The sequence below is a fragment of the Nycticebus coucang genome, chromosome 11 (genome assembly GCF_027406575.1).
Source record: "Nycticebus coucang isolate mNycCou1 chromosome 11, mNycCou1.pri, whole genome shotgun sequence".
Lineage (NCBI taxonomy): Eukaryota > Metazoa > Chordata > Mammalia > Primates > Lorisidae > Nycticebus > Nycticebus coucang.
The window spans coordinates 71,353,093-71,378,580 of NC_069790.1; the positions used below are offsets into that span (position 1 = coordinate 71,353,093).

The following is a 25,488-nucleotide window of genomic DNA, read 5'->3' on the forward strand; positions in this document are numbered from 1 at the left end:
CCGGATTCATGAAGTTCCTAGAAGGGCAGAATGAAGAACAGATGCCAGAAGAATTTGAAAAAGATATCACAAATGTAAGTGCTCATAATAAATAACAGCATTAACAGACAGAAATGAACATTCCCCATGTTCTAGGCACTGTTCTATGTGTACCACATGTACGCAGAACAGTATGTGAAGGAAAGCACGGCTATACACGGGGTACTATTTGCATGCAGTGAAGGGGGGGTAGGGAGGAAGTATCAGATGATGAAAAGCCTTGAGTGGGAGGCTAAGAAGTATTTCATTTCATTATTAAGTCAGAGCCAATGCAGTTTGTCAATGCACAGAAGGCAACATAGTCACATTTCTATATGAAAATAGCCAGCCTGGATTAGAAGAGGTAAAAATGGGAGGTGGAGAATTTAATTAACAAGCCAGTTCTAGTGGAAATTCAGCAAAGATCCAGTAATAGCAATGGAAAAGTAAATAAAAACAGGGGCATTGGAAAAATGCAACTGTCAGTAAATAGAGATGGATACGAGTGATAAGAAGTGGCTAGAAAGTTCCCTCTTGAAGGACTAAATGGAGAAGGTACTTAATAGCAAAAACGGTACAGCTGGGGTGAGAACTGGTTTACAGGGAGGATGATGATGATCGGCTTATTCACCAATATGTGGAGCCCAGAAAACTCAGACTTCCAGAGTAGAAGAAATCCTACAAACACAAGACCATCGAGAAGGAAGAAATGAACGTACAACAGACTGGTACTTGGATTCTAATGCAAAATGGGTTTAGCCAACAGGTTTGTAAAATTTTAAAAATGTAAATTTATTAGAATTTATTAGTAACACAATTACACAGAATAAACTTCAGAAATTCATCAATGATGGTCACCAATATGTGCTTATTTGTAACTTTTAAAACCAGTTTTCTCATGATTCAAATTTATTCATATGGTAGTTGAATTTCATACACAGCTTCACAAGGTGGATAGCACAGGTTTTCCATCAGTAAAATCAATGAAAACGTATCTTTCATGAAAGGCACATAAAGAATCTAACACATTTCAGGAATTCTGATAACACTGAATTTCTTTACATTACAAAGAAAATCTCCCAAAGGAAACAGACGTGAATATAATTTATGGTTATCCACATACACACATACAAGTACTTTAACAAAATGACGAGACAACCCAAACTCACTACTTACCAGAAACACTTACTGAAAGACTAGTCTTTTTCAAGATGAGTGAAAGAAAAGGGGCAATGGGGTGGGGAGTGCTGTTCATTTTGTGGAAACAGGTCACAGAGATACACTGTGAATAATCAAAAGAAAATTATTCTATCAAAGTTCAATATCTAGCTGTTATGTAACACTTATTTGAACATACATACAATCACTGACTTTATTAAATACTATTACTCATTTTCTAAGTGTAATTGTCCATTTTATTCTCAGAGATAAAAGCATAATTTAAAAAGAAATAATAGAAACTCAAGCAAGTGGAGGAAATTTAAATATCTTCCAAAAAAAGTATTTCTAATATAGTGTGATAATTAAATTTAAAATTTATTACATATATAAATTTAAAGCTTGCATTACATCGGCAACACAGTATTCAAAGACCTTTTTTGTTATCTTCCAAACAAGGAACTATCGTGTATGCTGGGTACAAGGGACTTCCCAAAGGAAATACACAAATGAATGTCTCAAAATTCATTATGCTGACATTTGTTTTGCCCACAAAAATTCTCTCCACATCCACCAAAACTTAGTTATAAATAAAAATGTAGTTATTTAAAATGTATAAAAATTAATCTGGTATCACCTTTAAGGCAATGCATGAATACTAGCCAAATATTAAAATTCAAAGTGAAAACAAACCAAGTGAATAAAAATTAAGTGTTTACAATAAGTCTAGAGAACATATCCTCGAAAATCTGAAATTTTAGTTTTTCAAACCAAATCTAACATGGAAGCTAAAGTAAAATCAAATTATTTTTTTAAAGGAAAAATCAAAATGCACACCATGTTTAAATAATTGATCCAAACTCATCCTCTTTAAGAACTTTTCAGTAAAACATATTAAAGAACAAATCATGTTATTAAAATAGTCTGTGCACTGTTTATACAAATAACATTTTTTTATGAATACAAGTATACATATAATCAAGATAAGGGCTGCAATGTTTCTGAATATTGATCACTGTACTTAAAAATTCACAGGACATGAACATAAATAAATCTGTTTAAAACTGGCAAACGTAGTAATCGTCTGTCATTCAGTACAAGGTTCTTAATATTTATGCTATTTCCAAAGCCATCGCGCTAGAATTGTCAGTTGCCACTCTTAAAACCTAAAAGTAATGTGGGGAAACTAACATCATAAATACATGTATACATACATTTGCATATTTACACTTACGCAGAAATCAGTACACTAGAGCCCAGCTTTAACACTGTCCTTCAGCTTCACACTACAAGACCACCTTTTACATTTAAGAAAGGTCCCTCTGTTACTTTCAGTTTAAAAAAAGAAAAAAAAAACAAACAAAAAAAAACCAACTTTGGTCTGGTCCCAGATGCATCTGCTGTATACTACATTCTGTGTTGCTGCAAGACTCTAGTCTAGAGAGATCCAGATATAAGTACTCATTTGGCTTGAAAATGCATTTTACCAGTAACTGCAAAACTTAGAAGAGACCACAATCTTTTAGATTATTTTTTATGATGACATCTGTTACAGCATCAAAAACAAACTGCACGTTCTTGGTATCTGTGGCACATGTGAAGTGGGTGTATATTTCCTTTGTGTCCTTTCTTTTATTGAGGTCTTCAAACTGACACTGAATATACGCAGCTGCCTCTTCATATGTGTTTGATCCTGAGATGGGAAAAGGAAACATAATGCAAAAAGTAAAATGGTAAGTATACTCCTAAGCAAAATGGACTTTAAAACACTGCAGTCAGTTTCATACGTATCAAGCATGCGGATACCTTAAGTGCATTTTCCCTTCTAAAATGGGAGAAACTACTACACCCAAATGGAAAACATTCCATGTTAATTTCCATTTAATGACTGTAAGTTAGACCTAAAATTAAAAAAAAGAAAATCTTCCTGCATAGTGTTCCACGTTTGCCACAATTCTGTTCCTGCCTCAGTCTCCAAATGCCAGATCTCCTTTTTTTCTCTTATCCACACCAATGCTCGACTTCAAGTGAGTTATGGTGTCATGTTATTTCAGATCTTGCCCAGTGGTGGACCAAGAAGTGCTGGCTGAACACTGATCAGTGTTCTTTATTCCCTTCCCTATATATACACATTAATTGGCACTTCTCACTCATTTTTCTTCATTCAAAAATTGTGCCAAGGGTCTACAAATGTAGTCTATGGCTATGAGGGTACAAAAAAAGTGAATTACACACTCCTGCTTTCAGGCTATTGACTGAAGACTTCCTCTAAGCACAAATGCTACAGAAATTGGCAGTGTCTCACAAAAATCACATGTATACTCAACCCCACAATTCGGGTTCTAGGTGTACACTTGATAGAACTATATACATATTCATGAATGTTCATTTCCTAAAGACATACAAGGATTCTTAGTAGTAGCACTAACTTCTACTGTAAGAAATAACCTAAAAAGCTAATAAATGTATCCTCGTATATTTGTACAAAGAGGCAACACACAGTAGTAAGAAATGAGAATCAAAGTACTATTGCTGTCCACAGTAACCACGAGTATCAGGAAAATACTGCTGAACAAAAGAAGCCAGGCACAAAAAGAGTGTATGACTCTACTGCAGGAGCCAAGTGTTTGAAAAATGCTCAAAATGAATTCATAAGGACAAAAGTCAAGATACTGATTATTTTTGGTGGGGGCAGAGCCCAGATACTGATTAGTTAAGCCTGGGAAGGGCCATGATAGGGCTTGTGGGGTTCTGGAAATGTTTAATTTTTGACCTAAGTAGTGGATGTTCACTTTTAGGAATTCAATGAGCTTCACAATGACGCTGAGGACATATGTGTGTATATGTATGTCTGCACACGTACATACAGAATAATGGAATAATGTGCATGTGTATTAATGTATATAATGTGTAGGATACTTGACTAAAATGTTCATTTAAAAAACTGTTGACATTCCTCCTTTGCACTAATAATCCAAAATGATCTGCCAGGCTTTCAAGGTCCTCTGCTCCCCATCCTGCTGTGCAATGCCATTCTGAGAGCCTCTATTCTGTATCTTGGCCTCACGCCATGTTATAAGGATCCCACATACCCACTGCTGCCTGTGGGACTGAAGGGTGTCACTTTGCTGTACTACACCGGCTGAGATCTCCATCTTCACGTTTGTTCAAAATGGGCAGTCCATGTAACTTTTCCTAACGCATCAAATCCAGATGGTTCTCCCTGGCTTAACAATGCTTCCCCTCCTCTGTACTGTAGAAAGACTGTATATTTCAGTGTTTGTTTACTGCTTTACACTTAAATTCTTTTAAGTGTTACGTTTTCTAAACTAGAAGAATAAACATCGCATCCCACAGCGTCCGTCTTCCTTGTATACCTCACATAATCTTTGTAGAATGAGACAAACGCCCCTAGGGATGCTGTGTTCACAGTGCTGTGACAGCATAAATGGCACGCGTTATGTTAGGGACAAAAAGGTACTGAAACCACAACTCTGAATAGGTTTACATGTTAACTCTTTAATGTCACTAGCTTACTTTTTAAAAATAAGATTTTATTAAATCATAATACGTTTGGTGCTCCAAAATTCTAAGCAATAAACAGTGTCTCGTGGGTCCACAGAAGCTAATGAAACCATTAAATTAAAATATGTTTTGGGGACGTAGCTTATACAGAGAGAAAAGCTCAATCTGCCGTATGTTCTGGTAGGTAACTAGGTCACTATACTATAAAAGCCACGAGATACCTGAATAAACATTCCTCCATCTGATTGTAAGTCTTAAGAAAGAAGAATAGTGAAGTGGGGGCAGGTGGAGGAATATGATACAGAGTCTGGTAAAATGGAAATATACATAAAAAAAAAAAGGAGGAGGATGATAGGAGCAAAGACGGGACATGAATCTAGCAGTTGGGAGAGAGCTACTTCTATAGGGAGCAGCAGTCACAGGAACTGAGGATTAAGGCTGACGCTAGAAGCAACCGAATCAATACTTAAGGCATAAAGTGGAGATTTTTAATTATAATCTTAACACTGAGGATGTGAAAAAATTATGTAATATTCTTTTTTGTGCAAAGATTCTGAGCTCAGGCATTCTTATTAACTTGATAACATAAGCAAAAATTCTTGCACACACTCTATATATGGCAAGGAAAGAGCTAACGAGTACATTCTTGGCTGCTGTGAAATCCCTGAAGGTGCACAGTATTTACGGATTCATATGGGGCCCCTAGTGATAAGAATTAGTACAAAATCTCTATTATCATAGGAAATGATAAAAATAAACTGAAAGGTAGATTCAAGGAAGGGAAAAAAAAATCAAGTCACCTTGATTCTGGGTAACTTCAATCTTGAAATTACAATTACAAATAATTTTATTCCTAATAAACACTAAAAAATGTTTCTGAATAAGGTGATTTCGGACACTGATTTTCCAAAAGGAAGCAGAAGTGAACAGCTATGTGAAATGATTTCTAACTAACATATAACTTCATAGTATACAAAAAGGGCTATAAAAGTAAGTAACAGGATTGCATTTATCAAAGGCCCCTCTCATTTTGGCTCCAATGGGAATTTAATTAAAATGTAACCTAGTTGTTAGTGGTCTGGGAGCGGAAGTGCCATGGACTTGGGTCTGGATGTAGACTCTGTGGCTTCATCAAGCCCGGTGCTCCCCTAGGTGTTCTGCGTGTGTGGGGAGATCTAAGCACTGATATCACAGGACTATCTTAACATCGCCTGTGAAGTGACAGAAAATACTCACATTCACCATACAATTTATTCAATAAAAGAATAAAGTTGTTTGTAAGGAAAGAAGTTTAAAACAGGAAAGATGGCCAAGCATGTGCCTCACGTCTGTAATCCTAGCACTTTGGAGGCTGAGGTGGGTGGACTGCATGAGCTCAAGAGTTCAAGACCAGCTGAGCAAGAGCGAGACACTGTCTCTAAAAAAATAAAGAAAAATTAGCCGGGCATTGTGGTAGGCACTTGTAGTCCCAGCTAATTTGGAGGCTGAGGCAAGAGGATCACTTGAGCCCAAGAGTTTGAGATTGCTGTTAACTATAATGTTATGGCACTTTGCCCAGGGTGACCAAATGAGACTCAGTCTCAACAAAAAAGTAACACAAAATAGTGGTGAGGGTAACTAACTAAACTCTGCAGACTAGCTAGATTTAGAAATCACATAAACCTGTAATAATGAAACTTTTTAAGTCATAGAGTTTTCTTTGCTAACATAAAATCTTACTCAGAAGCCCAAAATGTAAAATAGACGAAAATGAGTTTCTTTGTTTTATTTATTTATTTACTTACTTACTTATTGGATCAAGAGTTTCACTCTATTGCCCAGGCTGGAGTGCTGTGGTGTCAGCTTACCTCACAGCAACCTTAAACTCCTAGGCTCAAGAAGATTCTCCTGCCTCAGCCTCCTGAGTAGCTGGAACTACAGGTGCCTGCCACCACGCCTGGCTAATTTTTCTATTTTTAGTAGAGACAGTGTCTCCCTCTTGCTCAGGCTGTCCTTGAGTTTCTGCTTTAATGAGGAAGGAGCTGTGATGTTGGAGGGTGAGTAGCCAGGCCCACCTCAGCACCTTGTTCTACAGCAACCCATGAGGTGCTCGAAGGAACTAAACAGAGCTAAAACCAATGTTTTAATCTAACTCCTAATTTTGCAAGTGGAGTACTGAGACCTAGGCAAATTAACTGCCTTGTTTGAGATCAAAGAACTAATTATGAAAGAGCCAGGACTCTACTTCAGGTCTACTGTTCTCACTACAGGGCATTTTTCTGCAGTAGTAAAATTAAAGTACCATTAAACAGTCTCATTACTCAAGTTTAGATTTTCTGTGAAACTTTCCCTAGCTCTCGGGAAGAGCTAGCTGCCTCGCTGATTTCTTTTTCATTCTCCCTCTTATGATAATGTTCCTTTTGAGCAGCATGCTGTATTGCTATTATATGTTGTTTGTTTTCAGTGTCTGTCTTTCACATTACGCAGTGAGCAGACACATCTTATTTACTGCGCATCACACAACACCTGACATACAGCATCTATTACCTAAATGAGGAAGCCAACAGTTTAAATTTAGAGACCTAAAAATAAATAAATAAATAAATTTAGAGACCTAGAGCTGTCACTGAAAATTACTAATAGCTTTTCCTTAAAATGACAGTGTTATTTTCAGTAATCTCATCCAGATCTTAAGAAACTTTTTGTGCTCATACGCAGTTTGATAAATAATATCCCTTAAAGGTATAAGAATTAATAAACCAAGAGATTCAAGTCAACTGAAATCTTGCTTTGAGGAAAGTTTCACTTAGAAATATATAATTAATAAGTTATTTACAAAAAGTAAAATACCTCCATATTCTGGATAGCATATAGTAAGAGGGCTCTTTTTAATTTTTTCTTCAAAGAGATCCTTCTTGTTTAGAAACAGTATAATAGATGTATCGGTGAACCACTTGTTGTTACATATGCTGTCAAACAACTTCATGCTTTCATGCATTCGATTCTGTAATAGAGAAAAAAATGAAACCAATTTGTCACAGCAAATACTTTGAGGAATTATTTTTTAAAAAATAACACGAATGATAATTAAGCAGAGTTCAGTTTGTTGAAAAACCGGTAAGATGCCACAAAAATACAATTCTGCCATTTCAGAGCAAGCACACTTTGACTTTAGGCCAGACAAGTGTCTAATCATTGCACATCGCTTTCTGCATTCAGCCATCACTTGCTGAGCACCCACTGTGTCCTGTGCTGTGCCCAGGAACATCCCGCTGCAGGGCCTTATAACCTAGGCATGCTGGTGTGAACTCTGAAAAGAAATGTCATTGTTATAGAGTTCATCACAGTTCCGTCAAAAGATAAGTAGAGGTTTTAACTGAGCAAGCTGAAACTCAATTAGCCCCAAATTCCAAATATTAGGGAAGAAACCTCCAATTCCTTCCTGCCCTTGCAGGATCTTATTCAAAAAGGGTACTGCTATGTTGTATAGTACTGAAATGAGGGAAAGGACTCTGTGGTCTACCACACTACACCTGCACAGACTTGATTTTAAAAATACAAAATTGGCATTTCTACCTTTTTATTTTCTCACTTTATGTTCAAGTTAATTGAAAGGACAGAGTTTTTAATTTCTACTTAGAAGTATTTCCCTCAGATGAACGGTGTATAGAAACACATGTAAAAATTACACGGCAGTAGGAAAACACACTATGTGTCAAAGATGACTACACTGGCAGAGGTAACAGGGAAGCAAAATAAGCTTTGGGCTACTACGCAATTAACTTGATCTTCATTCAGCACGTAGACACCAGATAAAGAAAACACAGTTAAGCTTATAGGGTTGCGATGAGGTTGACTCTCAATGTTTTCTTTTTCTCCTGCTCCATCTGTGCTTCTTTAGTAAACTTCCCTTTTATTATGCAAGGAGAGAAGTTACAGTTCAGACTCTGAACTTACAAATAATTCAGGCATTAGTAAAAATTTCTCAAGAACTGTTCTTAGAAAAACTCTTTGGCAATATCATCCAAGCCTCATATTTCATGCTCAACCCTTAAAAGTGATTCCACTTGCCATTTCTTCATCTTCGGCCAGCACCAGGTCATAGTCACTCAGGGCTACGCAGAAGATGATGGCAGTCACTCCTTCGAAGCAATGAATCCACTTCTTCCGCTCAGATCTTTGACCGCCCACATCAAACATTCTGTCAGAGGAAAAATAATGAGTTGCCATCACATGCAATGTTCAAAAGCTCTGAGGGGTTGTGTAATGCTAACCAAAAAACTCCAGTTAGCTGCGGGGGAGGGGACTACAGGATGGAAAGAAAGGAGAGAAAGACTTTATGGGAGAAAAACAATGTTACAAATTGGATTTCTCAAAGGGGAAAAATTCTGCTGTTTTAAAAAAAAGTTTTGATTGCAGTAGGGAGGTTATCTCTAAAACAAAAGCATAAACAAAAATATCCTCAAAAAAAAAAAAAGAGAAGACATTTATTAATATAGAACACTCAGTACATTAAAGCAAATACTGGGAATGGATAGCATTATGCACAGACAGTGAGAAGTTCCATAAAGCACCTGCAAAGGGCAGAGATCTCCCATAGTCAGGGAACACAAGAGGCAGGGGTCACGGCTTCTCTCTTCCTATTATAAAACAGTGTTTTATATATCAAAGGCAATGAACAGGACTATGATATAAAAGAGAAACCATTCTAGGTAAGAACATGCAGGGCCAGCCAACCAAATTCAGACGGTGCAAACAGGTTTGCCTACTTCAAAAAGTAAAACCAATGTATAAAAAAAAAAAATGAGAGAATTGAAATATGATATACATGGGTGGCCCAAATGAATAACCTTGAAATTTAGAGTGAAAATCTTCAACTTCTGTACAATATGAACCTTTGTAGGTTAGTGTATGAGGTAGCAACATATCAATAAATGTAAAAACGATGATATCAATAAATGTAAAAACTCTTTTTTTCTTACAAGAGTTTACAAAGTCAAACAAAAGTTTAAATTTGCTCTGACTACATTATGCAACCTAAAAATAACCACTTATATAATGAAAACACTATGTGAACTGGTACATTTTTAAAGGCTCCATTTATCTAGATGGTACACTAATTAAAATAGTCCCTATTTAATTCCCAGGCAAAAAGAATTTTCCCCATAGAGTGGTATTGGCCTATAAACTGAATCCAAGTACATTAGCTAGTATTGTTACTTTTATCACCATTTAAGCAGTCTTCATTCTTTTGGTGTTGCTAATAAAGTGTTCATTAAATTTAAGTATGCTACGTAACAAAATGATTCTACCATATGATACATCAAAATAGTTAAGATACAAAAAGGATAGCTGGTAATAGAGTTTAAACAAGAACAAAACAAAATAACTTAAAATAATTTTAATTGGGTAGTCATTTGTTAAACTCCCTAGGAATACAATTTGAAAATAAATTTACTACAAAGAAAGTCTTTCTTAGATACCTTCTCTGATCAAATGTCACATATTTCCTATCCACCCATTACAGACATAAAATAACCACTCAACATACTACATCCCACATTTTCTCTCTGTAATGGTTAGGTTTTTTTTTTTTTATATATTGATCACAACAAAACTTTTAGTCTAAGCCAGTTGTCTCAAACTTTGGTGAGATTCAGAATCACCAGTACTAGCATTACTGGTCTCAGGACCTTGCTTTTGGTAATTAATCGTATGCCAAGGAACAACATCGATTAAGAACTGATATTACAAATGACCAGACTATGTTTAGCAGTTTATTAGCATTTAGAAAGAGGCAGATGACGATAATATCAAGAAGAAACATTGTTATCATTGTCTTCATTTTCCATGAAAAGGCAGATAAAAATGTATAAGCATTATTAATTGCTCCACACAGACATTAGAAATGGTATAATTATTTTATATGCTGTTCTTTAAATTCTGAATTTCTTTCTTAATATTTATTTATTTATTTATTTTCTTTTTTGAGACAGTCTCACTAGGCTGCCCTCAGTAGAGTGCTGAGGCATCACAGATTACAGCAACCTAAACTCTTGTGCTTAAGTGATTCTCTTGTCTCAGCCTCCCAAGTAGCTGGGACTATAGGTGGCCCCCAAAATACATGCCTATTTTTTGTTGCAGTTGTCATTGTTGTTGAGCTGGCCAGAGCCAAATTCGAACCCACTACCTTCATTGTATATGGCTGGCGCCCTAACCACTGTGCTATGGGTGCCAAACCTACAGAACTTCTATTTTTTAAAAAAAGAAGGTGAAAGTATAGTAGTTTCTCCTTTATGTGAAAAGATGAGACTTAACTAACAACAAATGGAAACTGAATTTTGGATTTCTTAAGAGATTTTTGGAGGGAAGAATGAAAAAAGAAAAAAATGCTGAGAGGTTCCCACTTATCCTTAGACTATCATCTGATATGTGACCAAAAGTGACTAGGACAAAGCTGCTTGACTATGTGTATACAGAAATCAACTCATAAACACAATGTTCAATTCCAAAATCCATTTTGCATTTCTAGAAAAGGAATAAAAATTTGTCTTATGATAATTTTATAGAATGGATCTGAAAAAACTATACCTGACAAAAATATTATAGTAAAATAAAACTGTTGATTCGTTACTTAAAAGCAAAATACTCCACAGAGATATTGGTCCCAAGTACCTAGGACAAAGACATAATACAAATTCTTTTTCTTTCTTTTTTTTTTTTTTTGCAGTTTTTGGCCAGGGCTATGGGGCCAGCACCCTACTCCTTTGAGACACAGGTGCCACCCACAAATTCTTATATTAAAATGCCCTACTGCCTCATTTTTAATTGAATACCAAACACACAAAAAGATGGTGAAATTGAAATTTTATACAGCAGTTAAAATCAAACACATACACAATGACCATCACTCAAGAGTTCCTAGCAGAATTATTCTAAATGCATTTTTACCCTCATTCATCTGAGACTCACTTAACACAGAAAAAGCAAAGTTGGAACCACATGTTAGCAATGATAGTAATTTAACAGAATTCACATCCAAAATAAGACAAGTTTACCTGAAGTTCCTAACAAACTTCAGCAAATGAAAACATTAACTAAATATATCCCATGAAATTCTATGTCATCCAAGGAACCTAAATGGAGTAGATAAATAGACTTCCTGGAAGGATCACAGTGACAGTCAACTTTACCAAGCAATGTTGAAATAACTATTTTGAAAAACCTAGGCTGAAAGTGAAAAGTATGGTCTGGGAATAAATGTTTAAAAGTGCATCTAACCAAGATTAAAAGTAAATTTTATGTAGTCAGATTGCCTTATGTACCAAATAAATGATTTAATATCTGCAATTGCCATTTATTAACATTTATAGAGTTCTCACCTTTATAACATTTTTACTTACTGAGGCAATAACTCACTTCATCTTTAAGCCTCTGATAAAGGGCAAGATTGTAATAACTTCCCTGTTAAGAATTTTAATTGCGTTTACTTAGGTAATTAAAAGGGGAAACTAGGTCTAGAATCTTTACTTGCTAACCCCAACTCCATGAATTTTCTCCTCAGACTATACTTGTTTGAAATGCAATAGTCATCTCCAACACCCCCTTACTGCAGTTTCATTTACCTGCCCTCGACCTTGATCTGAAAATATTCACAGTATTTTGAAACAGTGCATTCACATAACTTTTATTATATTTTTGTAACTTCTATTTTATTATTAGTTAGTGCTATTAGTCACTCTTACTTTGCCTAATTTATAAACTTTATTATAGACACGTATGTACAGGAACAAACATAGTGTGTGTGTGTGTGTGTGTGTGTGTGTGTGTGTGTGCGCGCGCACGCGCGCGCAGAGTTCATCATTATTATCAGTCATTTCAGAAATCCACATAGGGTCTTGGAATGTATCTCCAACAGATAAGGCGAGACCACTGTAAGTCATTAACTTAACGTAATTTAAGTTTGCTTCAGAACACGGTTATTAAAACAAGATAAACCAAAAGAAAAAAAAATCAGAATCTAAGATGTACTAAGTTGAAAAGAAAAGTTTAAAGTCTCATTCTAACAGTAAACTTATTTATGATTAAAATCACTCACACTTTTAAGATAAATATTACAATAGTCCCCAGATAAGACATATTATTTAATATTCTAGAAGTAGTAATAAGCACACTAAAAGAAGGTACATGATTTCAATAAGAGATAGTGTCAGCAGCAAAAGATGTCCACTGAGGGCTCACAAAAAAAAAAAGGAAAACAGAAAAAAATTAAAAGCAAATGCAAAACCATGCCATATATTAAAGCATACAGTTAATGTTGCCAGATAAACTAATTATAATCTATATCTTTGTTTAAGAGAGCAGGGAAATGTTGTCTTTTGGGGGAAAGTGGCCATGGAGAATTGAAATTAAACTTTAGTTCTCTAGAAATTTAATTACACAAACCACTGATAAATTAGAGACAAATGATGGTAACAAATACACTTAATAGTATAGTAACAAATACACTTCGGGAAGCAGTCAGAAGTACAGTTGCATTTATTTAACTGTGCTCACAACTTGTAACAGTGAACTTTCTTTATGAGGTGAACTTGTAATCCCTGACTCAGAAGCTGTCTTAAAGATGCTTTTAGAAATTCTGCTTATCATTACTGTTTCAGAGTATTAGAAGCAAAGTGTAACCCATAATTCACATTAAAGTTTTATTTCGAGTGATTATCTTGAATCATAATTTTTAATTAAGTAAAAGAAGAAAAAGTTTTAATAACAGTATGGGGTATTCTATTTGCAAACCAAATGCAGATAAACTACTTTTTGACAAAGTAAGGATGATCTGACAGTTTGTTGTTTTGCTTTTTATCTTCCTTCTTTGTATTCTACATTTTTAGTATCATGGGGATGGAGTAGGGTAAAAGCTAGGAGGATATTGTACAACAGACTTGTGAAGTGTGAATTTCTACAAAGAATCCAAAAACCTCCATTAAAAATACTCTGAAAAAAAATTTAAAACTCATAAAAATATGGAGTATGAAAACTATGGAAGTTTTCATAAAAAATACAACAGATTATAAATGCCTTTTCTAATCTGATTTTCTGCAGTAAGAACTGACATGTACCCTTAGTCTGAGTCAATGTATCTATAAAGATCTGCAGGAGTGAGATGGCATCTCACTGATGCCCAGGACTGCAGCTGCAATCTTCCATAAAATCAACCTCAACCTTAGGTGGGTTAAGAAAACAAAAGAACCGGGTGGCGGGTTCAAACCCAGCCCCGGCCAAATTGCAACAAAAAAATAGCCGGGTGTTGTGGCGAGCGCCTGTAGTCCTAGCTACTCGGGAGGCTGAAGCAAGAGAATCACCTAAGCCCAAGAGCTGGAGGTTGCTATGAGCTGTGACACTACAGCACTCTACCTAGGGTGACAAGGTGAGACTCTGTCTCTAAAAAAAAAAAGAAAACAAAAGAACCTATCTGTTAAATTAACAAAAATGGTAAGAACAGCAAAAAAAAAAAACCCTATATATATCTACAATGCATTTAATTCCAGCATTTTTATTATTTTTATTTCTAAGAATATTTATTAGTAAAATTTATATGGTATAGGGAATGCATGGGTTTTAATACAGTCTGAATAAAGTGACCAGCGTATTTACATAAACTAGGCACTGGCACTTGGAATGGCCTCCCTCACAAACTCTGTAGGGCTCCACGCTTGATGTCCCTTCTGGCACTTAGGAAATGTGACATTTTTAAATGAATTTGAATTATGAGAAACTAGCAGACTTTATTTTTTATTTTTTTATTTTTCTAAAGACCTTCTGCTAACCCCTTTATTTAGCTTCAGTGTACTGAAACAAATAATACTAAGAGGAAAAATCTGTAAATTATTTTTAATTGGTATTCTTTAAGATCAACTAACAGGATAGTCACATGAGATTTCTATGACACAGTTTCATTTTAGTAGAAGTTTCTGTAGTGTTAAAAATTATGTTACTCATGTATATATCTTTATATGAGATATGCAACCAATTTCCTCATGATTTTATTGTTATAATTGTAACTAGAATGAAGTGAATAGAAATGGTGAATAATTACACACACTTAATGGCAATTTTCACTGCGTGAAGAGTGAAATTAGTAAGTGGGGCATTTAGAAGAGGAAGGCCATGACACCTAAAATCAGGTGGGAGTCGGCCTGGAAGAGGAGAACGGATTAAGTAGCTGACCAGGAAGCCTGAACAGATAAAACAGGAATCCGAAAACTAAAACAGTACATTTGGTTGTAAGCCCAACAGTTTTTCTCGTGTGTGCATAACATGAGAAGTGTTATTTATTGGCAAAAGAGAAATGCAGTTCGGTAAACTTGAATGTAAGTTTTCCTGAACTTCTCTGAGCCAGGTTCACTATGAAACAAGGAGACCGGACAAAAGGAACTCCAAGATCCCTTCCTTTTCTAACAGCTACAATTCAGTGTCTCTCTGCTCAACCTCGGTAAGCTAATATTCAGCACACTTTAATTAAACGAATATGAAAAGGACAAACATCACCTCCCTGTGGATAAAAATTTTTAAAAAGTACAACCTTCTTTTTTTATAACATTTTCATAAATAAGCATATATTCTATCAGTAAAACTCTTCTTACCTAAAAATAGATGGCCACGCTAACTCAACACTATTAGAACAGTATTTTCTATTTAGAAATTGAAGCCAAAAACTATTTTTATTAAATCGCTGTCAAAAACTACAGGCAAAGGAAGTTGCCTGGCTTTTTAAAAAATAAAAATATTCTTCCTAAAAATGCTTTTTTTGCCCTAAGCTCAAAATTCCTTTATCCAATTATCTAAGAAAAGCTTCCTTCCGACTGTAATTTCAACTGTAAAAATGCTGTGAACTGTTATTACATCTTTTATTTTTAAAGTAATGTATTTTACATGTAAATTTAGAAATCATATGTTTTGAAGTTACTCACTTAAAATGAAGATCTTTGAAAGTAAAGTGGGTTTCCACAATTCCTGTAGTTTTCACTCTAGTTCTGAGAACATCCTGTTGAGTTGGGATATAATTTGGTTGTGCTATTCTGTCCAAGTCATTTAAATAGCTGAAAAAAAAATAAGCAAAACAATATGTTAACAGTAAACACAACAATAAAGATCTTATATAGAGAGCAAAACATGTTTCAATGCCTGCAATATTTTGAAATCACTATAAGTTTTAAAATTTCAATGTAAATGATATAACATTTACGCTGATGTTATATCATTGATTGATAAAATAACCAATTTACGCTTACATCTACGTAACTCCCACGGAAATAAAAGCATTTATTCTTCTCCAGCCACAAAGCTTTTAGTATTTTTAAAATGTATACTTTGTATCTTAATGACAGTGATTAGTAATTCAAAGAGAAAAACTTTTTTAAAAGACTCCCCAATTAATGCCCACTATGAGTTTGTTTCTTAAAATTCTGTCTTATGCTTTTTAAAAACACTGCAATCCAGACATCAGTCTTTTGTTGAAGATTTTACAAAACTTGATTTTGAAGCAAGCAGTCAGGAACTCTGGGGCCAAGGCGGAGTGGGATGTTTCTTTCCCTCCAGCCTCACCCTACACAGGGGGCAGCACTGTACATGGTCCTTCACTCCGCATTTCTCTGCTCTCCAAATCAATACCTGGGTCAGTCACTCATCAAACACTGTCTGCCAATGATGCTGGATATGCAGTGATAGGAAGACGTGGTGGTGTTATACCATACAGTGTAAGAGAGTAAATTATTTTGTGTCAAATTATATGGTAGTTGATAATTCACAAAGGGCTTAAATAGAGAAGGTAATGTGGACCCAGCTGATTAAAAGGGTTCACTAATAGTAAAGGCATAAACAGAATCATGATTAATGGGAATGTTACCAATACCAGAGAAGCTGTAAGTCAGTAGGGAGGCAAAAACAGTCATGTTTTTCTCTCTCAGAAAGTAAAGCCACAAATAAGCTATGTAAAACCTTATTTTACATAGGGAGGAAGTCTGGAATGTGTCCTCAGGACAGCCAGCTGTGTGGAACAACACTGCAGTATTCTATAATTCTGAAGTAGCAACATGACCAATAACTTAGAAATACACTCAGGTAAAGAGAGGTGCCAACAACTACACCTTTAAATTGGAATTACCTTCTGAACCTATTTCTTGGCCAAGAACTTGGTCTTACAAACAAAAGGAGTTCAATTTATTAGATGTGTTGAGGACAGAGTTGCGAAATTATCCAAATACTTATGAATTAACAACAGAAGTATTTTAGGCAGTCCAGTATATGAAGTGGTGTTGATACTATTATCTTGAGTCACCTGTATTTAATGAATTTAGGAGAATTTTATTATCACATTGGTGATACTCTCCCAGTACTTTACTTGTGCTTTTAATTCTACATACATAATATTTTACTGTAAGAAAATCTGATTTAATAAACTTAATAAAACAAGCTAGGGCAGTATTTTACTGATTGTTCCTTTAAAATAGTGAGCAGCTCATTTAACTATTATGTGCTCTGGTTACATACAAATTCTTTTGCTTACAAATGCTGTCGTTCTAACAGTTTCTAAAAATAATACTTATTTATGTTTCAGCAAGACAAAAAAAGAAAGTACTGTGAAAAACCCAATCATTTTAAGTGAGCGTGGTCCTAGTGAGCAGCCTGGCAGCATCCCACCACCTCCACTCAAGAACTTCGATAGACATGAAAAAATGCTCATCATCTTTAATCATCAGAGAAATGCAAATCAAAACTACCTTGAGATACCGTCTAACTCCAGTAAGATTAGCCCATATCACAAAATCCCAAGACCAGAGATGTTGGAGTGGATGTGGAGAAAAGGGAACACTTCTACACTGCTGGTGGGAATGCAAATTAATACATTCCTTTTGGAAAGATGTTTGGAGAACACTGAGACATCTAAAAATAGATCTGCCATTCAATCCTATAACTACTAGGTATATACCCAGAAGACCAAAAATCACATTATAACAAAGATATTTGTACCAGAATGTTTATTGCAGCCCAATTCACAATTGCTAAGTCATGGAAAAAGCCCAGGTGCCCCTCGATCCACAAATGGATCAATAAATTGTGTACAAATTTCCATGTATACCATGGAATATTATGCAGCCTTAAGGAAAGATGGAGACTTTACCTCTTTCTTGTTTACATGGATGGAGCTGGAACATATTCTTCTTAGTAAAGTATCTCAAGAATGGAAGAAAAGGTATCCAATGTACTCAGCCCTACTATGAAACTAATTTATGGCTTTCATAGAAAAGCTATAACCCAGTTATAACCTAAGAATATGGGGAAGGGGGAGAAAGAGGGGAAGGAGGGGGGAGTGGGGGCAGAGGGAGGGTGACTGGTGGGATTACACCTGCGGTGCATCTTACAAGGGTACATGTGAAACTTAGTGAATGCAGAATATGATTGTCTTAACACAATAACTAAAAAAATGCCAGGAATGCTATGTTAACCAGTATGATGAAAATGTGTCGAACTGTTTATAAAACCAGTGCATGGTGACCCATGATCACATTAATGTACACAGCTATGATCTAATACTAATAAAAAAAAAAAAAAGAACTTCAACATCAAGATGCTCTGTAACCACTATGGAGAAAAAGGTTTCCACTGTTTCCTGCAATCTTAAAAAATGGCTACATTATTCCATTTTAAGGTCAGAATTACTAGAAATGAAATAATGGGAAGCCAAAGCAACACATTTCCCCCAATGCACATCTAAGCAGTGTGCACAGGACAGAGGGTCTTGGTAAAGAGACTGAGGGAGTCTAGAAGTCCTCCCATACAGTAAGGCAGAGGACATCAATCTATTGTCACCAAGCAGCATTAATCTGTGAATTACTGAAGTAATGCTCACTTTTGCTGGGCGCAGCTCAGAATAATCTTCTCACTGCAATAGTGATTCCTATTTAAATGTGTCTGCAGATGCTAGTGGTGCCAAAGCAAACATAACAGCTTAAGTGTTGTGTTCTTCCTCTAAGTAATTTTCCTGATTTGTCTTCTAAACTCAGTGAAGTCTTATTATTCATTATTAAACAATATCATATTGAGGGTTGACTATGTGGGGATACACCATTGGGCAAAACCAGATGTTGCTGGACTCACAGTGTAGTGGCAGAGACAGAAAATCATCAAAGAGTTAGAATGTAAATATCAATCAAATAACTCAAGGTGAACATAAATCTGAAGGAAAAATACATCTGCATTATGAGTGCCTAAGACAGGGAAGAAAGGAACTTCTCAGTGGGTAAAAGAGTATTTCCTTGTTGAAGCGATGGCATCAGTTGGAGAATGGACTATATATTCAATAAGAATAAGTTACATATATATACACATTACATACACACACACACCACATATGTAGTACTATACATGATTTATAATAAGTATAAAATGTAGAGTGAGAAATGCAGGTTTATAAAGATTGCTGTGGGTGGTACAATGATAACATATTATATATTCACTCACATTAAATCATGTAATACATAGTTCCTGCTCTGATATTCAGTAAGTATTAGGTCCTTGGGAACCACAGCCCGTTTGTGTTTTCACTGTGGCTAAGTGCATGCATGTACCTTCCCATACCTGTCATCTTTCATCTAATCTTTACTTGTGTTCCTAAGAGCCAACAGCTCTGTCAAGAAAAATGAACAATCTTGGAAAATAAAATGAATGCACAGCACATGTTTGAAAGGCCAAACAGCCCTACACATACCTGACAGAGTATGCGCACCAAATCATAGGAAGAAATAATTCATGTTTAAAAATTCTATGTAGTTCACCAAACAGAAAACTTCCTGAGGTTTTATACTTTAAAAAATTCTATGTTGATTACCAAACAGAAAGCTTCTTGAGGTTTTATAGTAACTTGCTTTACAAATTTTCTAGGAGTATTGCCTGGAAAATAAAGGCAAATTTTCCTTCTAAAAACTCTACTTAAGTATCTCTAAACAGTGTTTAATCCAACAGGGCACACATAGCTGAGAATTTTCAAGTGTAAAATTGCTTTATTTATTGAGAAAATATTTTAGGATTGAAACACATCCCTTGAAGAAATCCTTACTCAATGAAGAAGTAGTTCTCCTCAGGCAACATCAGTATGATAAAAAGAACTCTAATCACTTGTCTCATATGCCCAGCTCCAAGTAAACTAGAGATACCCCTAAATTTACAGTGAATTTTAGGGAAGTCCAATTAGTTTCTTGGAAATATACTGGAAACAGTCCCATTCTGCTTGTTTCAACTAAAATTGCATAAGCATTAGTCTCTAGAGACACCACTGAACATGTAAGAAATAACAGCACTGTTATCTACAAACACACACAAAAGAAAGTTTTCAAATACTGCCATCCTGAATATGCTAAGTAGTACAGGAACGTGTCAGCCAAATGTGCAATAAAATTGACTTGGAGGTATATTTGACTTGCAAGTAATTATTCGTGATAGTTTAGTTGTGAAGTTATGATTACTTACTATGCTGCAGAATCATTCAGCTGGTACTCTCGGGATCTGTTGAAACATGCTTGCACACCGCTATCATTCCACAATCTCTTTATCACTCCAGCAAGTTCTGTAGTCATAAAGCCCTCTTCAGCAGCTCCCGCAAGCACAAAGAGCTGGCGAGCATCATCCTGAACATTCAAAGAACAGTTTTGTTTTGTTTTTTTAAATACAAAGGTAGACAGTAGAGATAAAAAGGAAAGGAAAGGAGTTTCCCAAAGGAAAACATAAATTTTTAAAATGTTGTAGTGATTTCTTCATGTCATTACTGAAGTCTTAACTTTTCTAACTCTAAAGTACCACTTAAAATTGGCTTACCCAAGAGTGTAAGTATGAGTCACAAATCTATGCTCTTTGCCATTGATAACACCTATCAAGGCATTGGGAAGTTGCAAGAATGACTAAAGTTATAATTCATGAAGAGAACAGTCACCATGTATTCACTATCAGCTTGTTGTACTGAAGATGATCATATTTGAGAAAACAGAAGAACCTATGTCTTGCTACTCCCTTCCTAAAAGGCTTCTAATCTAAAAACACATCATACCTCTAGAAATGACCCTAATATAAATGCTAGCTTTCTCATGTTATTTATAGATGTAAAACAAGTTCAGAAAAGAAAGAAATCAATGTGGAGTAAGCAAGACTAGTATGTGAGTATCACAAAATAGTCTAAGATTTTTAGGAGACCTTAAAGTATGCAAACATTTCAACTCCATGGGATAAGAGCTGAGAGGAGGTTTGCTAATCCAGACATAGAAAACAAGCACATCTTTGGAGTAGGAATACTCATAATAAACAGGAAATCACATACAAAAATTTCTAAATGAAGTACTGTATAAAAGTTAAATTTTGAGGCTACTAATATTCACAGTTGTTCTGATGGACAAATAATCACTCTAGATCAGTGCTAGTCAAAAATATAATGTGAACTACTAATGCAATCAAAATGTTCTAATATTTAAAAAAGTAAGAAAAAAAAAAAAGCCAGATGGGGAAATTACTTTTATCAACACACTTAACTTATATAAAAATAATTGAACACATAATCAATATAAAACTATTTTGAGATAGTTCATATTCTTCTTTAATACATATTAAGTCTTTGAAATCTGTTGTGTATTTTATACACTCTATAGTGCCTCTCAATTCAGACCAGACACATTTTCAGTACTCAACAGCCACATGTGGGTAGCAGCTACTACACCAGGTAACAGCTCTAGTCTACAAGTAATAACATGGTTAATCCAGAAGAGAGACGTGAGGTTGTCAGCCTGAGAGATGTAGCTTTATGTTAATGGAGGGAGTGGACGATGCCTAACTTCTCTCTTGTAGCAGATGCTTCTGTGGTGATGGCACACGTTATGAGAAAGTGTACAGAAGAGGAGCAGCGTGTAGTGCACAGGCTAGCACCGTGTACTAGCTGACAGTATAAATTCATCCTGTTGCCAATTCACGAAAAATGTTCTCTTCAGCTGGAACCCATCATGGAAAATAATTAAGTCTCTCAGCATGAGAACATATTATTCAAGCATATGTTTCCCTTTTTAGTAAAGCACAAGAGAAACGCATGCAAGCAGGCAACGTGTGCACAATATCCTTAATAAACCCCACATAAGACACTTCCAAGCCATTCTTAGCACCATTAATCTAACTCCAGTAAACAATTATTCACTTTTCCAAACAACTATCTATACAATTTTTGAATCTGACCATTTTTATTTATTAAACTACATCAAACATAATTTTTCTATTTTAGAAAAGTACCTTCCATCTAAGTTTATAATAGGCTTTCTTCATAATATCTTCAATCAATTTCAAATGTTTTGACACAAAAGACTAATGTCCTACAGGGTGGGTCATAAAATCACATTCTCTTTAATCTTTCAGGAAGAGACCCTAAAGACATAAGGAACTGTGGAAGCTATATTTGTAAGTTTCACTCTCTCCGTGGCATTAAAAAAGGTCTCTTCTTTTTTTAAATTCCACATATAAGTGAGATCATACAATATTTTTCTCTCTACATCTGGGTTGTTTCACTTCATATAATGTCTTTTGGGCTCCCTAACTTCCCCTCCCAAAAGAGGGGAAGTCAAACATTCAGAGACAGAGAATGAAACAGTAGTCAGTAGAGGCAGGTGTGAGGAAAATAAATATAGGGAGATGTAGTTCAAAGGATAAAACAAACATACAATGTAGAACAAATATACAATGTAAAGGTCATTGTTAATAAACTTGAACTGTATTTTTGGGATTTTTGTTATAATAAATAGAGTTTCGTTGCTCTTGGCACAAAAAAAGTTTGTGAGATGATGGATATGTTCATTTGCTTCCCCTCAGTAAACACGTTACTATCAATATGTATCTCATAATATCAAGCTGTGAACCACAAATAAAATTTACTTCCTTTAGAGGTTTTCCTTCACAAAATACAAAATAGCCTACTTTCCTTGAAAAACCAATTGGAGTATTCACCTCCCTGTTATCAGCAGAACCTTCAGGTGTCTGCAGATGAGCTTTCAGAAAATAAATCTGAGCAGTAAGACACTGTAGAAATTATTCTACCTAATATTTTATTTAGTATAAAAAGGCAGAGAGGTGAAGAAACTTAAAGTTCAATGGTGAATTAAGCACCCAATCATATAAATTAGTATGTCAACAATTAGTATATAACCAATGTCTAAAACAGGAAAAAATTTAAAAACTGCAAAACAATGACAATGGTCCTGTCTTGCCATGGAACAAGATGAGACTGGAGTTTGGTCAGGAGGGCTACAAGTTAAAGAAAGAAACTCTTTTGTGGAGTGAAAAAGAAAAGACATGTTATTTGCAAGGCAATTATTAGAGAGTAGCAAGCAAAAATACGTGGACATAACTAAGGTAAATATTTTCAAATAATAACTAAAATAAGGTGACTCAGATAATGTAAATTCCAGTTCGCAGAAAGGAGCTATGAAATGCCATTTTGTCAAGGGACAAATAATAGGTCCTCCTTCCCAGTGATGGTCAGAGAACAGCTGGAATAGTTCTTATTTAATGATTGTGCACTTTATTTAAAGCTGTTACCAACTTCATAAGCATTCAGAAGAGTCTTCCCAGGATGGGGAGAAGACTTGGAGAGATCATAATGGCTGTCCTCTCACATATATTAATAACCACAAACGGTAAGAAAGAGTATTAGCTACAGAGCAGAAAAAGGAACAGTCTTAGAGCAGAAGACACCCAATTCAACTCCGTAAGAGGAACGCTTTTTAACAATCAAAGCCATCTAAAAAACAGAAAAGGGAAGGAGAGTGAGAGATTCAGGTGTTTTTAGCAAAGGCTTGATGACTCGGTATACAACAGACAGGATGTATAAATGAGATTAAGACTTAAAATGGAAAATATCCAAAAACCCTTCTAAAATAAAAGCTAAATAATATAATAAAGGAGTTTTAGAAAACAATACCTTTGAAACTTTGGCCATTGGGATAATAATGTCATCAGTGATGTACAAATGGAATCTCATTTCAATATAGTGTGATTATTTCATGAATAACATAGCCGATTTATATATTTAATCTACCACACTTTTATAGCATGCATTATCACTCTTGTAAGTCTAAGACAGACTGTAGTGCTCTTACAAAAGTAAACATACCCTTAAGGAAATCCTAAGAACTTTACTAAATTCATCACTCCATGGCTCATTGTGCCAATATCAGACATTGAAAAGTTGCTTTAAAAATGTGTTTAAAAATAAAACACATTTTCTCTAAAAACACAAATGTAATCCAACTAAAAATGACATGAAGCAAACAAATAGGAAGCCAGTTTTATTTTTTCTGGACAATTGCTCAAAAGGAGGAGAAACTTAAAAATAAAATAATTGAAGTTTTAATTTTAACTAAATAAAAGAAAGCACAATTTTTAAATAAACTGTAGTAAATTTACCATGAAGCATAAGTGTCACTCAAGAAGGGAAATTACTGATAAATATATTATACATGTATGCATATATTCAAAATATAATAAATATACAGATCTATTTTATTTTTTTTTTAATTTTTTTATTAAATCATAACTGTATATAATGATATGATTATGTATAAACATTTTTTAATTAAGAAAATGGAAAACTATTAATTTTTAAATGTTCTTTATATCAACAATAGAATCTACTGTCAAAAAAAGACACAGAAATATGTGATTATTGATAAGTGAGTTGAGGAAGGTAGATATAAACTATGCTGGAAGGACATATAAATCTGAAGAGATAGCTAATATCATTTTGCCATACACATACATCAGTATTTCTCAGAATCAAAATAATAAAAAAAACTTTCAGGCTCAGCGCCCGCAGCACAGCAGTTAGGGTACCAGCCACAACACTGAGACTGGCGGGTTCAAACACAGCCTGGGCCAGCAAAACAACAAAGACAACTGCAACAACAACAAAAATAGCCGGGCATTGTGGGGGGCGCCTGTAGTCCCAGCTACTCAGGAGGCTGAGGCCAAGAGAATCGCTTAAGCCCAAGAATTGGATGTTGTTGTGAGCTCTGACGCCACAGCTCTACTGAGGGCAACATAGTGAGACTCTGTCTCAAAAAAAAAAAAAAAATTCATTTTAGTTCTCAAACATAAACCAGAACACTATTAAAAATGATTCAAGTATTTGCCTACAAAAAAAAAAAAAAGTAAAAATAACTAGCAACAGTTTTAAAAAGACTGGAGAAAGAGGGATCATCTTACCAGATATTAAAAGCCTACAATATGCAGAACAGTCTCGTATTAATATTGATCAACAGGAGGAAAAAAAAATGACAAATGTTGGCAAGAGAAATCAGTAAGAAAAAATGCAAAAATTTAAAAAACACAAACACCTCCCGGGTGAAGGGCTCAATTGCAACCTGAACTTAAGCCCAAGAATTGGAGGTTGCAAATGCAAACAATGTAGCATAACTGTCTGTGCCCTTATATTAATCTGAAATTAAAAAAAAAAAAAAAATTTTAAAAAATTTAAAAACATGGATTGGGGCACCGCCTGTGGTTCAAAGGAGTAGGGCGCTGACCCCATATACCAGAGGTGGCAGGTTCAAAACCCAGTCCCGGCATGGCCAAAAACTAAAAAAAAAAAAAAACACAGATTGATAATTAGATGCCCACCTAAAGGGGAATAGAATAATGTAGATTTTTAGTCAATGCATACAACAAAACTAGTTTCAGAAGGCTTGAAGAAACAATTGTTAAAATTCACTAACCTACAACTCTTTAAAAATA

The 25,488-nt window shown here is 35.0% G+C and overlaps 1 protein-coding gene across 3 annotated transcripts in view; it reads right to left on the reverse strand.

Moving 5' to 3' along the window:
- Positions 1 to 2,108: 2,108 nt before the first annotated feature.
- The window catches only part of GNAI1 (G protein subunit alpha i1), a 92,352-nt gene continuing 68,972 nt past the window's right edge, over positions 2,109 to 25,488 (reverse strand). For all 3 annotated transcript variants that reach the window (XM_053609699.1, XM_053609701.1, XM_053609700.1), the window contains exons 4-8: positions 20,203 to 20,360; positions 15,648 to 15,776; positions 8,752 to 8,881; positions 7,531 to 7,684; positions 2,109 to 2,869 (exon numbers count right to left, since the gene is read on the reverse strand). In XM_053609699.1, coding sequence (XP_053465674.1) covers positions 2,679 to 2,869; positions 7,531 to 7,684; positions 8,752 to 8,881; positions 15,648 to 15,776; positions 20,203 to 20,360 — 762 coding nt within the window. In that variant the 3' untranslated portion in view covers positions 2,109 to 2,678. The remainder of the gene's footprint in view (positions 2,870 to 7,530; positions 7,685 to 8,751; positions 8,882 to 15,647; positions 15,777 to 20,202; positions 20,361 to 25,488) is intronic.